Source organism: Stomoxys calcitrans, chromosome 3, assembly GCF_963082655.1.
Source record: "Stomoxys calcitrans chromosome 3, idStoCalc2.1, whole genome shotgun sequence".
Taxonomy (NCBI): Eukaryota; Metazoa; Arthropoda; class Insecta; order Diptera; family Muscidae; genus Stomoxys; species Stomoxys calcitrans.
In genome coordinates, this window is record NC_081554.1 from 13,836,484 (window position 1) to 13,851,210 (window position 14,727).

General features: G+C 40.9%; 3 protein-coding genes across 3 annotated transcripts; 1 reads left to right on the plus strand and 2 right to left on the minus strand.

Moving 5' to 3' along the window:
* The first annotated feature begins 570 nt into the window (after positions 1-570).
* On the plus strand, positions 571-1,415 carry LOC106084020 (trafficking protein particle complex subunit 4). Its single transcript, XM_013247416.2, has 2 exons — positions 571-827; positions 904-1,415. Exons 1-2 carry the CDS (start codon positions 653-655, stop codon positions 1,386-1,388), a joined length of 660 nt encoding a protein of 219 aa, XP_013102870.1. The 5' UTR covers positions 571-652; the 3' UTR covers positions 1,389-1,415.
* Positions 1,416-5,189: 3,774 nt separating this feature from the next.
* LOC106084014 (kinesin-like protein Klp68D) lies at positions 5,190-8,515 on the minus strand. Its single transcript, XM_013247404.2, has 3 exons — positions 8,302-8,515; positions 7,413-8,184; positions 5,190-7,359 (listed from the first exon to the last, which is right to left on the minus strand). The coding sequence occupies exons 2-3, from the start codon at positions 8,078-8,080 to the stop codon at positions 5,646-5,648; spliced, it is 2,382 nt and encodes a 793-aa protein (XP_013102858.2). The 5' UTR covers positions 8,081-8,184; positions 8,302-8,515; the 3' UTR covers positions 5,190-5,645.
* A 149-nt stretch (positions 8,516-8,664) lies between these two features.
* On the minus strand, positions 8,665-14,133 carry LOC131996360 (uncharacterized). Its single transcript, XM_059365974.1, has 2 exons — positions 13,793-14,133; positions 8,665-8,753 (listed from the first exon to the last, which is right to left on the minus strand). Exons 1-2 carry the CDS (start codon positions 14,091-14,093, stop codon positions 8,749-8,751), a joined length of 306 nt encoding a protein of 101 aa, XP_059221957.1. The 5' UTR covers positions 14,094-14,133; the 3' UTR covers positions 8,665-8,748.
* Between the last annotated feature and the right edge of the window lie 594 nt (positions 14,134-14,727).

Sequence of the window (14,727 nt, forward strand, 5' to 3'; positions counted from 1 at the left end):
AAATAAAAAAAAAACATAACTGTCATAACCAAACCTTAGGGTCGGTTTTCCACACTGCTTTCGGAATAGTCGCTGAAATCTTTAATTGTTCCGCGAGTGGAATTTGACAGCAGGCAAATATTTTAATTTCCATACCCAAACACGTTTTTTTTATCCGCACTTATTGTTTTCTCTATTTTATCTACTTTTACTCACACAAATAAAGAAAAACGACCACTGAAACCAATAAAACAAACAAAAATGATGCCGGCAATAGTTTTAAGTTTTGCCACTATAGTAGTTTTTTGGCATTTTCGTCACTATAAACAGAGTACTACTTTTCCGCCTATTTTCAGCCAACGTCGTTTTTTTATGGAGTTTGACAGCATTCCGCTTGAAAAGCTGAACGGAATACTCAGCTTGAGTAAGTAATTAATTAGTGGGCAATTTTTGTGTAAATGAACGTAGTACTAGACTTTAGGAGGAAAGACATTGTAGTTGCCAGAGTTGTTAGATGAGAAATACACATTAGGCAGCTGATGTTTAATGTATGCCCTGAATTAGTATACCGACCTCGCATTTTCGTATACATTTAACAGCTGTGTTCGGTAGTATTCATTACTACCCATTTTCCTTACAAAGATTGAAAAAGGGACATAAATCCACCTAAAAAATGATAATATACGGTGTCTATATAGTAAGCAAATCGGGAGGTCTTATATTTAACTTGGACAACAATGTGCCACGTATAGAACATGAGAAAACATTCACTTATCCTCTAGATTTAATGTTGGACTATAATCCTAAAAAAGTTTCTGTGGTATTCAATCGCAAAGATGGTATTAATGGTAAATTAAAACAAGCTAATAACGGCTAATGTTCTCTTATGGCTAAAGTCCTAATTCTAATTTACTAACATTTCAGTTGGACATGTCCTAGTGGCTATAAATGGATCTCAAGTAAATGGCGCTACCCTCGAGGATGGGCGTGATGTGAAGACAGTTTTGGAAACAGCCGAAAATTATCCAATTAATTTAAAATTTAGCCGTCCCAAGATGACCACAAATGAGAAAATATTTTTGGCTAGTATGTTTTATCCATTATTTGCTATAGCCTGTCAATTAAGTCCGGAGCCCAAAAGTTCTGGCATTGAAACATTGGAAACGGATACCTTTACGTTACATTGTTTTCAAACTTTAACTGGAGTTAAATTTATAGTTATTAGTGAAACAGGCTCTAGCGGCATGGATATCTTATTACGCAAAATCTACGAACTATATTCGGATTATGCCTTAAAGAATCCATTTTATTCACTAGAAATGCCCATACGTTGCGAGTTATTTGACAATAAGTTACAAGCACTATTAGACTTAGTAGAGAAAACGGGAGCACTTAATTTAGAAAAATAAAATAATTTTAAATTGCCAAAAATGAAATATTCGAGTTTGTTGCATTCCAATAAAACAAAAATATGAAAAACGAGATTTTGAAAATTTGCATAAAAAAGATTTGATATTGGAAGAAAAAACAAAAAAGCACAGTGTGATAAGCTAACAAAAATTTCCCATTAACATTTCATTAAAGAAATGCGTAGAAAAATAAATAAATAACCAGCTACCTTATTGAAGCCAACCAATTCACTGACTAATAATGAACAATGCTATAGTGGAAATATGGTCTCTTGAATAAAAATAGATTGGCAAAGCTTTGTCCTTGCCTATTTAGTGGGCCAAGGTTTTGTCCAAGCGCTTTGAAATATCCTTCTAGAGTCAATATCTACCGAAATTTCGATTCTCCCTGTTTGTATTGGGTTGCCCAAAAAGTAATTGCGGATTTTTTAAAAGAAAGTAAATGCATTTTTAATAAAACTTAGAATGAACTTTAATCAAATATACTTTTTTACACTTTTTTTCCAAAGCAAGCTAAAAGTAACAGCTGATAACTGACAGAAGATAGAATGCAATTACAGAGTCACAAGCTGTGAAAAAATTTGTCAACGCCGACTATATGAAAAATCCGCAATTACTTTTTGGGCAACCCAATAAAAGAACACAGGTAGCTTGTGGTTGTTTAATTTACCCAAGTTTGTAAAGTTGCAATGTTGTTGTTGTTGTTGTAGCAGTGTGTTTTACACCGAGACGGCAGCCCTTGCCGATGGAGGATTCCATCGGGTCAATCCGGTACGTACAACCGGCTGCCATGGGATTGTTTTCGATGTCTTGAAAATCGACAGTGTGATCCAGCTACCGAAGCTTGAAGAGGATGCGAAAAAGGGAGTATCGTACAATTAAAGCATTATTCCTCGCACGTGTTCTTGAAGAGTTTCCAATCGCTGAGCAACATCATAAGTTTCGCCCTGGCGCGGAATAGCACCACAGAGGCTGGTGCAATGTCAAAATTATGGTTATCTACATAATTTCTTGGACTCATCCCACCGCGTTGGATTGGGTTTAGTTACCATTTTGAGCGAATAATCGAATAATTTCCGTCTACTGCTAGTCTGTATGGTGTTCATCGTTGTCGGCAGAAGCTTAGCTGCGAGCTACTGGGACGTCCAAAGGTTACGGATAGTGGATTGCTGCATACGGGGTAGCTGCAACGGCAGTCGCGGTCGGGCGGCACCGGATCTTGCCAAAATACGGAGTGCCTATGATGCTCGATATTAGCGCCTGTTCCCGTGGTCCTCTCAACTAGAACTAGCTTGCTCACCTACAGGAGCTTGACGAGGATTGCCACCTCCACATGAACAGGTCGACTATGGATTGCAACCCATCTTCAGTCGAGTCTTCCACAATACAAAATTTTCGACTTTAGGAGACTTGTCTTCTATGGTTGCGGCATACTGTTTGGTATTCCTATTTGTGTCATAGTATGCTGAAGTTGTTATTTAAATATATGGGGATTTCTAGCCAATTTTAACAAATAGGCTTGCCACATGTACTCAACACCATCATACGCTCGATCGTTCCGGGGCATACAACTAATCGCTGTTGGAATGTGGTACTCTACCCGTATTAGTAGCTTGAGGTCTAATGTTAAATCAGTCTCGATCAACGGTAAAAGGTTCAATGGGCCTCAGTCAATATCTTGATAAGACTTCAGTCAGCGTTAGTGATAGCAATGACAGATCTACATTCAGCTTATTGGACCTCCTGAGAGTGATGCCTGGAGAAGGAGAACAATTCCTCCCATTCGAGGTCCCCGAGCCAATTAACCATCATCACAATTTACCTTGGACAAAGTTGCAAACATTATTCTCAGCAGCAAATAAGAAGTCGTCTCTGAACACTCTCATAGTTTTCGATGTCTTGAAAATCGACAGTGTGATCCAGCTACCGAAGCTTGAAGAGGATGCGAAAAAGGGAGTATCGTACAATTAAAGCATTATTCCTCGCACGTGTTCTTGAAGAGTTTCCAATCGCTGAGCAACATCATAAGTTTCGCCCTGGCGCGGAATAGCACCACAGAGGCTGGGACATTGAGGTCCGATATGTGTGGTGTTCATTACTGTCACGAGAAGCTTAGCTGAAAGCTACCCCGTCCACAGGTTGCATTGTTGTAGCAGTGTGTCATACACTGATGCGGCAGCCCTTGCCGATGAAGAACTCTATCGGGTCAATCCGGTACGTACAACCGGCTGCCATGGTATTGCGTTGCGTGATAGTGGAATGCTCCATACGGAGTGCCTGCAACGGCAGTCGCGTACAATCGCAGTATCGAGAGGAATGTCTCAGTGAGAGGCCGAATGGCGCCGGCTCTTGCACAAATACTGAGTGCCTATGATGCTCGATATGACAAGGCGGGTTATTTGCGCCTATAAATATAAATAACCAATGGCCAGCCACTCTGTTCCCGCGGCGATCTTTCCTTTGGACTCGGAACGACCTTGCTCACCTACAGGAGCTTGACGAGGATCGACACCTCCACATGAAAATGTGGCTAGGGCAACGATAACAACAACTACATGAATTTCACAATTTTCGTATTAACCTGATTGCTTTACAAACCATCACCAAACATTTTACGCAAAGCTCAACCTGGTCATAGATCGGTCCTCATGGTTTCTAACTTGCACGAAAGCTTTCGATACAGTCGGCTATGCTTATAAACATCATCCTCAGCACCAAATAAGGAGTCGAATGACTGACCAGAGTCCTTAACCTGTCTCTCTGAGCACTCTCATAGTTTTCGATGTCTGAAAAATGGGCAGTGATCAAGCTACTAAAGCCAGAAGAGAATGCGAAAGAAGGAATATTGAACAATAAAAGCATTAATCCTCACGAGTGTTTCCCAATTTGCGAAAAAAAAAACATTTTAGCCAAAGCTTAACCAGGTAATAAAACGGTTCTCATGTCTATTAACTTGCATGAAGCACATCGCCAAAAGTCTCTCCAACCGAGAGTGAAACGTTGAATAGGGCCTTTGCTGTTTAGTCGTCAATCATTTGTTGAATTTCGAAGCAACGTAGTTATCCCCAAACAGTGATCCCTGTAAACAGCGAAACCCCCAAGGTGGAGTGATATCTCTGAACCCTCCAGACGGGATGGGCTACATGCAGTGGAATAAGATCTTCATCTTCCGGAATGATGCTCTATGAACTGAAATTGTCTGTCTCGTCAATTCTCATGCGTACCATCTCCATAAGGAGACAAAGATCTTTCCCTTGCAAAGACCCAACGTAGTATTGGATCTGTCAATCCACTCTTTACATTAGTTACTATCTTGGCCTAAGGTCTGAAACAGTGAGCTGTTTGAGAGTGAGTCCAAACGGCACGTAGCTACATTCTCCATGCTTACCACGCCACGGTGTCCTTCTAATGTCGTACCTATTAACAAATGATCATGTTGGCATCAGATTCACTTCTCGAATTCTTTAAATATTTGTTCACTACGTTTCCCTTTGTGCCTTCCTTTTCGGCTCCCTTCAGGCCCTAGCCAAATATAGCCTTCCAAAACATAACCGACCACTATAAATACCATTTCATTGTAGACATTGGTCTAAAAGGAATCTGAATCATATACATCATCATACGAGTACGTAAGTACTTTCCATTGCTCCTTTTAAGTGCCCGTTAATGGGATAGAAACACTCATGGTTCCTCATCACAATGTTCGTTGTTGCTTTTGTGGTAATATCACCACCTCATTAGATATGCAAATTTCATCTCCTCTCTGCATAGTCCTCTTTCCAAAAAAAAATTCCATATTCATATCTTTCTGGGTGTCTCCTTTTATTCTGTTTAAAAGTTTGTGCAAAACAAAGGAAATAAATTAAAATAATATCAACATAATAATAAAAACAAAAATACATATATTAAAAAATACGTTTTGGCTATTTTCAACTTATAATTAATAAAAAATGCTAATTGTTAAAGACAACTACATGTATAGAAAATATTCCATATTGGCATGTTGTTGTCAATGCAGAAGCTAAAAGCGACATTGAGTTTTTGAATTAAACAAAAAAATCGATCATATTATGAACATATTGCACTAAGACGTCATTAAAGTGTTTAGAGAGTTTGTATGTGTGTGTGTGTGTGATTTTCGGTGTTTCGTAGTGTATATAATAAAGACATAAAATATGATTTGAGATAAATTTCATTTCAATTCGGTCGATTTTGTAAATTTTTTCATCATCATTGCAAGTGATCCTTCAAGTGGCTTCATTTAGTGACTAGACCTCGAGCTTTGGGATAGGCAGAAACAGGCTTCTTTGCTTGGGTTCTGCCAGTTGGTGGCCGCCGATTTGAGTCGATGGCAGCAGCTGTTGCTGGTGGTATACCTGAGGCAATGCGACTAGACTTTATGCGGCTATTTGCAATGGATCCACCGCCGGCACCATTTGTTGTGGGTGCATGGCCATTCATATTGCTATTGTTGGCAGCCGCAGCCGCCGCCGCAGCATTAGCACTTGCGTTTATTATACTCTCCAAGCGGCTGCGTATGGAATTGGTGTGATTTTCCACAATATCAATGTCATCGCCAGTTTGCATAGCCTGCGCAAGGACGGCTTGAAGAGAAGCCGAAATTTTCGGTGTCTTATATTCCTGAGTGGTACGGCAAGGCATTTCCAATTCATAAGAGACTATGTTTTCGCTCTTAAAACGCAAACCGGCTTCGCTGGTGTTGGATTTTGATTCCAGCAGGGCATATTCCGAAATGGGTCGGCGTCTTTGGGCATGAGAAACAGGACGTTTGCTATTGTACGAACCATCATTGTAGATGGGCAACGAAGAGAATTTCCATTCCTCTTGTTCTTCGTCGTATTTGGCTTGTGTATACAATCTTTGCTTAACTTCCACTGGTACAAAATTGTCTATGATTAAAAGCTGACGTTTAAGTTCCTTGACCAATTCATTTTGGGCCATTTCCAGTTCTCTTAAATCCTGATTGTGCTCGAATTTGCAATCGTTTAATTCTTGTTGTAAGGCCAAAAATTTGGCATAACATTTGGACAGTTTGCGTTTCTTCAATTCCACCTCCTGCTCCAGCGAAGTGACGGTTCCACGAATTTCCAGAGTGGTCTCCTCTTGCAGTTCCAATTTTTGTTGCATTTCTATTTCACGTTTTTTGCGTTCGGCAATTTCTACTAGCTTCTTTTCCAACACTATTTGCCTCTCGCTGTAAGTATCCAATAGATTTTTGCCGCCTCTTACCATTTGAGATTCCAATTCGCTTAATTTAGCTGCCAACTTTGCGGTCTCCAGGCGTTCACACTCCAATTGTTCATTGGTTTTGGCCACCTCCTCCTCAACTTCATTCTCCTTGTCCGATTCGGGTTCCTCCACATCAACCACCTCATTTATTTCTCCCACTATCTGTATGCTTTCGGTTAAATCTTTGTGCAGCCTCTCTTTGCGCTCCTTGGGTTTCTTGACAATTTTCTTAATGGGTTTTTCTACTTTGACGTGCTGCTTGGAGCCAATCAAACGCTTAAGGCGCTCAATTTCTTCTTGGTATTCCTTGAGTTTAGCATCCTGAGGATCTTCGTTCTTAATAGGTTGATTTTGTATGGCCTTGGCTCTAGAGGCATAACGTAAGGTAGTCAAAGTTTCATTATAGTTATAGGCTGAGGGGCCAATATTTGCTATCATTATGGTCTTAGAATTACCACCCAAAGAATCCTGTAGGAGACGAGTTAGTTTCGAATCGCGATAGGGTACATGGGGAGAATTTTCAGCCAAAGCCGAAATAACATTGCCCAGCGAGGATAGGGCCAAGTTAATTTTGCTGGCCTCCTTCAGACGTTCTGCTGAAGCTCCTGTCTTGCTTTGCCTTTCACTGCCAGCCAGATCGATAAGATTTAGTTTGCCCACTTTTATGGTGTTCGTTTCAATGTCACACATTTCGATTTTTATAATAAATATGGAATGAGATCTAAAAACAAAACATCAACCTTTAAATCTTAGAGAGTGTAGACATTCACTTACCTCGAGCTGTGTTCATTCATGTTGGTGAAGCCCACTGTGCGATTTTTGTTACCCAATTTCATCACATTCATCATGTCGTCAACGCTCTTACAAGTAACCGAATGTAGATTGGGAACATATACACCAGAACCACTTTCTCGCACCTCCAAATTTTTTGAGTTTGGTTTGAGTAAATCTCTCAGCTCCTCCATATAAATTTCCAAATATGAAACATCAACAAGAAATTGAAAATTTTCTGTTCGATTTATGTGTAACCAAATCTGCTCAAAACTGCGAGGTATTATGCCAATCATTTCATCGTTTCCTCTTATGCCTTCCATGGTAAAGGTCTTTCCGGTTCCGGTCTGGCCATAAGCAAATATGCAGCCGTTATAGCCTTCCAAAACAGAACTGACCAATGGAAATACCACTTCATTGTAGACAGTAGTCTGAGAGGCACCTGAATCATATACAGCATCATAGGTAAAGACTTTACGTTGTTCCTTCTGAGTGTCCGTCTGGTTGGAGATCTCTATAACACCGCGAGTGGGGTAGACACTAATGACCTCATCAAATCCCTCGGAACGTTCTTTGTTGCTCATGGGGCGACATCGCACCACCACCTGCACACACTCATTTAAAGTTTGACTATTGCCTGTGCCAGGTCTTCGTGGGGCTCTAGCACTCATTTTTTTTGGTATTAAGTCGTCACAACTACCACTCACCACAACGACACAACTACGTTAGCACTGTGTAGTATGTATGTTACCAAGGCAAACAAGAAAATTGACAACTGAAAAAGGAGAAAAATCAATGAAATAAACACACAACTTTTAAGGAAAATTATAAAATTTTGTTTTGTGTGAAGAGAAAGTTTAAATAATACCCATGTTAGGCTTAAATAGCTTACCAGTAGCTTTAATTTTGAAAAATGTATATTATTTATTTATTGTTTCAAGTCTGCCTGAGAAAGAATTACTCAACGAGTGGACAACTCACACTCTGCCGAGTATTATTTTGCAATTACCAACAGTAATATGGAGCGTTTCTAGTAACTCCACTGGAGGACGATTACTGACTTTTGCGATTTGTAGTCTAAAACATTTTGTATAATTGGTTTTTTTTTTTTTTTTTTTTTTTGGACTTTCAGAAAGAATGGCGGAGACAAGTCTCACATATGCCAGGTTATATCCAGGAGCAGCCGTCCACACTGCCAAACTTAAACGATATCACAAAGTGATGTAGGTGCTAGATCCTCCAAAAAGCTCGTATTAATTCCAATTATATGCTCCTTTTTCGTCAAGAAGTGTTGAAAGTGGTTGAGTCTATCGTCAAGATTGTTGTACGTCGAGGGTGCTTATGCTATTAATCGAGAAGATGCAATAGAAAAAAATTAGCATCTAAATATCACATTCGCCCAAGAGGGCATATATCACAGATCCATTAAACTACTGCAAGTAAAGTGGTAAGGTGAGTGTACAATGAGATGGTGGTATGGACAAAAAAAGCATCAAATAAAGAAGCGAAACATGTAACAGCATACATGAAGCGATCAGATTCATTCATCAAACATCAATTTTGGCTTCTTGGATGAAGCACAATAAACATTTATATTCAGGTACTTGTTTACACTCAAGCAGGTCCTTGAGATTGGTATATTTACTAAAAATACTAAAACGAGATCGCAGTGAGCGATATTTAGGGCACTCAAAAATCATGTGCCCCACAGATTCCCGACAGCCACATTTGTCACAAAAGCATGACAAACCGGGGTTAAATCTATGCAAATAGGTTTTATCATAGGTGTGTCCTGTAAACATTCTATTAAGTATCTTTTTCTCCGCAGGTTCCAAGTCAGCCCCTAGGAACCAGGGACGGGAGGGAATATCAGGAAACAGCTCAAAGAACTTTCTGCCTTTTTCAGTAGATTTCAAACGATAGTCACGATTCCAAATATCATATATCTCATCCTTTATACGCCTTAACCCTTCCTCGAGGGTGTAATCAAAATTAACAGGGGCACCAAAATCTGCTGCATACTTAGCCAGCCAGTCAGCAGTCTCATTGATTTTAATACCAACGTGGGCAGGTGTCCATACAATATGGCATTTGTTGATATTAGAGAAATTCAGCTTCCGAAAAATTCCAGCAACAAGGTGATTCTTCGTACGAGGGGCACTCAGCAGTTTGCAGGCATTTAGACTATCCGTAAAGACAACAAATTCACAGCAGCCATCCTCCACCGCAATCTCAACTGCCTTAAACAGCGCTATTAACTCAGAGAAGAGGCTTGACGTCTTCCCCTGAATTCTAAACAGGAACCGCTGATCCCGCGTGGCATTAAAAACGGCGCATCCAGCACTCCCAGCTTTCACCGATGCATCCGTGGCAAACACAACAAAACCATCATCTTTATACTCCGCTATCTCTTTGCAATACATTTTCTGAAAAATCTCTTTAGCAACATTGGCTCTGTCTCCACAAACAATCGAAGACCGCACCGTCAGACTGACAGGCCTGCACTCTTCCTCTACAACGGAAATCACATCAAAAATCTCATGAAACATGTGATAAACATGACTATAGCTGGAGCGTACATACGGGTTTTCCGCAACCATTGCGTATAAATCTGGGTTCATAGATTTCACTCTTAATAACTCCCTAGCCGTCAGCCACAAACTGCGCTCCGCGGCAGGCATCTCATTTGCAAGGGCATAGATAACATGAATTGGCGTAGAGGGCGTCACTCCCAAACATCTTCTCAGAGTGGCATTTTGAGTTGTCATAATCTTCTTATTTATACTCATCGGAGTATGGGCTGCAGTAGCCCTCGCATACTCCAGCTTCGATCTTATCAGAGAACGATATAGATTAAGAGCTACGGCCGGATCCAGACCTCCCTTAACAGGTGTCAGAAATTTAAAAACATTTTTTCTTGACTCAACTTCCTTGGCAATTCGCGTGTAGTGGTCTTTAACGGATAACGATGCAGTTATCGTCCTTCCTAGATACTTAAGGGTCTTGACTTGTTGAATCACAGCTCCATTAACAGACAGGCTCACCTTCTTCCTGCTGCCCTTCGCCAGGTACATAATCTGGGATTTATCCGCCTGAAAGGAAAGATTTAATTCTTTGCATAGATCATAAAAGGCTTGCACCTTCGTCTGAAGCTTCTTCTCCGCTTCATTAAAGTCTTTATCAAACACCATTATCAAGAAATCATCCGCATACTGGTAAACCAAGCTAGACCGATCTTCTATTTCGTGTAGGTTCTTCGTGTAAACATTAAATAGCAGCGGGGATAAACAGCTCCCTTGCGGCAGACCATCGACAACAGTGGTTGTGCTTTTGCCAAGACACAAAATCCTATTTGACAAAAAATTGCGTATCCACGCTATATAATGCATCTCCAAACCACAACCAACCAAAATCTTGCTCAGTACCTCAATCTTGACACAGTTATAAGCATTAGCGATGTCTAGGGCCACAATCATAACTTTAAAACCATTCGCCTTAAGAACCGCAGTACGGTGCAATAAATCATTAACACAGGATGAGGTAGACCTCCCACTCCTGTATGCAAAGCATCGCTCAGGCAAGAAACCCATAGCCTCCAGAAAGCAAGCAACCTTATCCTTAACCATAAGATTAATCATTTTCAGGAAGACAGCTATTAAAGAGATTGGTCTGAAATTCCTATAATCCTTCAAATCTTTGCCCGGCTTAGGCACCGGCACAATCTTGATCCTTCTCCAGCCATCTCTGATTAGATTATTCGCAAAGCAATTATTAAGGGCAGTAAACAGCACGCTCTTAGAGATATCCGGAAGTGCTTTGATCATGTCATACGTAATGCCGTCACAGCCACCAGCCGACGCCTTTCTTTTGCCATTCAGCACTCTCTCAAAATCCTCATATTCAAACTTTACAGCCCTAGGGCACACCAGATCCATTACAGCTACATCATCATCACACGGCACTTGTTCCTTGAGAAATTTCAAATATGCCTCATTATTTTCAGCATTCCACGAGCTGGTAGCACCGATCTTGCGCCTCCCAACCACATTTTTAACGAAATTCCAAGCCTGTTTCGTTCCCGGGTCAGCATTCAGACCAGCCAGGTTAGCCTTAAAACTTTCTCTCTTTGCATTTGATACTGCCAACTTCCACTCTTTCCTAGCAGTGCTCGCCGCTTCAATATTCTCCAGCGTAGGATATCTTTGACATTTCTTAAAGGCAGCTTTTTGAGATCTAAATAAGACATCCAAGTTCTTCTGCCACCAGAACTTGGGAACCCTGTTATCTTTAATCTTGAAAGTAGCACTATTTATTTCATTCAAAAAGGACTTTTCAATCTCATCCATATCAGGCCCAAAAGAAGTTCGACTTAAGGCGTCCGCCAGCAAATTCTTCGCTACAAACTTGCCATAGGAAATCCTATCCGACTTGATTGTAATCTCAATAGGAAAGTGATGGCTTCCACCAATTAAAAAGGATAAAGTGCTCCATTCCATCTCCGACGCACCATTAGCAAAACAAAGGTCTAAAACAGTACCATTATCATCAGCCAAGGATCTCTTGTAGGTATGTGCACCATTATTAAAGCAAATAAAGCCAGCATTGTCAGTTAGCTGCTGCAGGATCCGACCTTTAGGCATGGTGACACTGTCACCCCAAGCCAGGCATCTCGCATTAAAGTCACCAAGCAATACAACATCATTCAAAGTCTCCAGGTAGTTCAAAAGAGTCGACATCTCAAGCTCGAAAGCAGGAACCGATATAGACGGAGGACAATAAACAGCACAAAAGACAAAGTTCTTCTTCAAGTTCAGAGTTTTGACAATCACAATATCCAAGTCAGTAACAAAGTCTAAAGTTTTAAAACTAATATATTTTCTTAGGCCAATGGCCACGCCTCCGTAGCCATCACCACGTTTCTTTTCCGCCAGGTTAAAGTTAAAAATTTTATTATTCTTGTTAACGTCATCATGAGAAAAAGTCTCACATAAGCAGCAAATATCAAAACCATCCTTGTTTAGCAAATATTCTAATGTAGCTTTGTTCTTCTTCAGCGATTGCACATTATACTGTAATATTTTGATTGTCATTGTTACTGGCCGTAGAAATCAACTGAACATCATTACTAATTCCAACTTTATTAACACGCTCTGAAAAATGCCTGACAGCCACCAGGCCCGCATCACTGCCCACTTGCGTAAAATGATCCCGCATAAATTTCAGCAGCTCTTGCATGATCTTCTCCAGCTCACTCACCCTGCTGTAGCCAGGGTACTGGTATACTGGCTGAGAGGGAGACACCTCATCAAACATTCTCGGATGTATCTGCGCGCCCTGCGCCACAACCACCTCCTTACGCGCATTAGAAACCTTCTTCGCAACCGCATTATACGCCCACGGCGTCAAAATCCTGTTAGACTCTCTGACTCTATCTCTAACATTTCTTCCTCCCCCTTGCATCTGCGGGAAATCCTCATTGTCCATCAGCTCCTCAAATCTATTAGTTCTTACTTGTCCAAACGAATCCAAAACCTCCGACCTCGACATCTTGTTCTCAGCCATCAACTTGTTGATCCTTGTCTCTTTCTGCCAAACTTGGCACACATCTCTGTTAGACGCCAGATGGCCAGTCTTCCTACAGAGCACACACCTGATGATCTCACAGTCTCCTCCGCATTGATCGCCCTCTACGCCACATTTCAGACATCTTCTGCTGGACTTACAGCCCATCTCCAAATGCCCAAGCCTTCCACACTTCCTGCATTGCCTTACACTCGGATAGAACGTATGCACCATTGTCCTCGTATAATTCACCTTCACATCTCTTGGGAGTGCACCCCCGCTAAAACCAACCTTCACCGACCCAGTAGGAATCATCCTTGTTCTATCATCCAAATCTCTTCTAGTGAACCTCTGTACAGACATCAATTTAAGAGGGGAATCCTCTATTGCTAAGCATCTTCTTACATCAGCAGCAATTTCGTCCTCAGTAATCGACAGAGGTACATCCCTGAGCACACCAAAAGTTTCCACAAAATTACGTGGAATGAACGCCTTCAAATTCCTCTCAGCCAATCTCTTGTTACTAACAAACTTGTTGGCTGCCACCGCAGTAAAGAACTTTATCTTATACATTGTACGCCCCACATCCTTAATCTCATCAATGCCATCACTAGCAGAAATAATATCTTTAATTTTCTCGTACAGATATAAACCATTTCTTCTTCTCGTATTTCTAATTTCATCAGACTTTGATGTATCGACAAGGACAGCAAAGTCACCAACATGCCCCTCATTATAAGTAATTATCACATTCTCCTCTGTTCTTCTTCTCTTATTCTGCATATCATCTTCCCCCTCCCGTCCTCTAGATACCCCGTTACCTGTTTTAGCGGCATCCTTCCTTCTACTTCCAGTCGCAGCACTCACACCAGCACACATCTCACCACTCATACCACTAGCAACATTGCTTTCCAATATCTTGTCGCAGCTCGCACCAACACTTCCAATACTCCCAACGGTACATTCAATAGCAGCACCCTCAGCAATCATTTCACTTGCACACGCTTCATCCATATTTTCCTCAAGCATTCTCCTATTGACATCATACAATTTCTCCTTAGTCTTAATCGACTTGAAATTATCAGACACCACATGCGCCAAAATGAGCGGCTTAGCCGCCATGGCGCTTTCTTTCTTCTTCACTCCCAACGACAGCTTCCTGGATTCACACCACTCCAGCAGAAGCCTCCACCAACAGCCACACCACAGACCAAATTCCTCCAAAAGCCACTCAGCACCACACGCTTAGCAAAATCACGCTTCCAGAACAAAAGATACCAGCACGAAAAAGTACAAACGTGTGTGTATGTAAGTGTGTATATGTGGTTGAAACAGTAATATTCGCAAAGACCAAAGAAAACGATGTACACTCACTGACAGCCAAATACGAAAAACCGGTATAATTGGTTTTATAAATTTTATAACAATTTTAACGCTGTTTGTTTAGCTTTCTTTCTGTTCTGTGTGTATTATTGTAGTTATTTTTCTCAAAGCCCATTCACAATAACACAAAATGACTCAGAAATTCTGTGCCGATAGAAAGCCGAAAGTACGCCGTTATTTTTATTTATATGTAGTGATATTGGGGGTATTCATTGTTTTGTGTGTGTGAAAAATATAACATTAAGGCGAAAAAATTAAAGGTGGCCTCATTTGTACAACAACCATAAATCATATGGTGCAATTCGCCATCAAGCTGATCGACGTTTTGCCAACAAAGAAATGTGTGTGCGTGTGTGGATACGTGTGCGTAGAT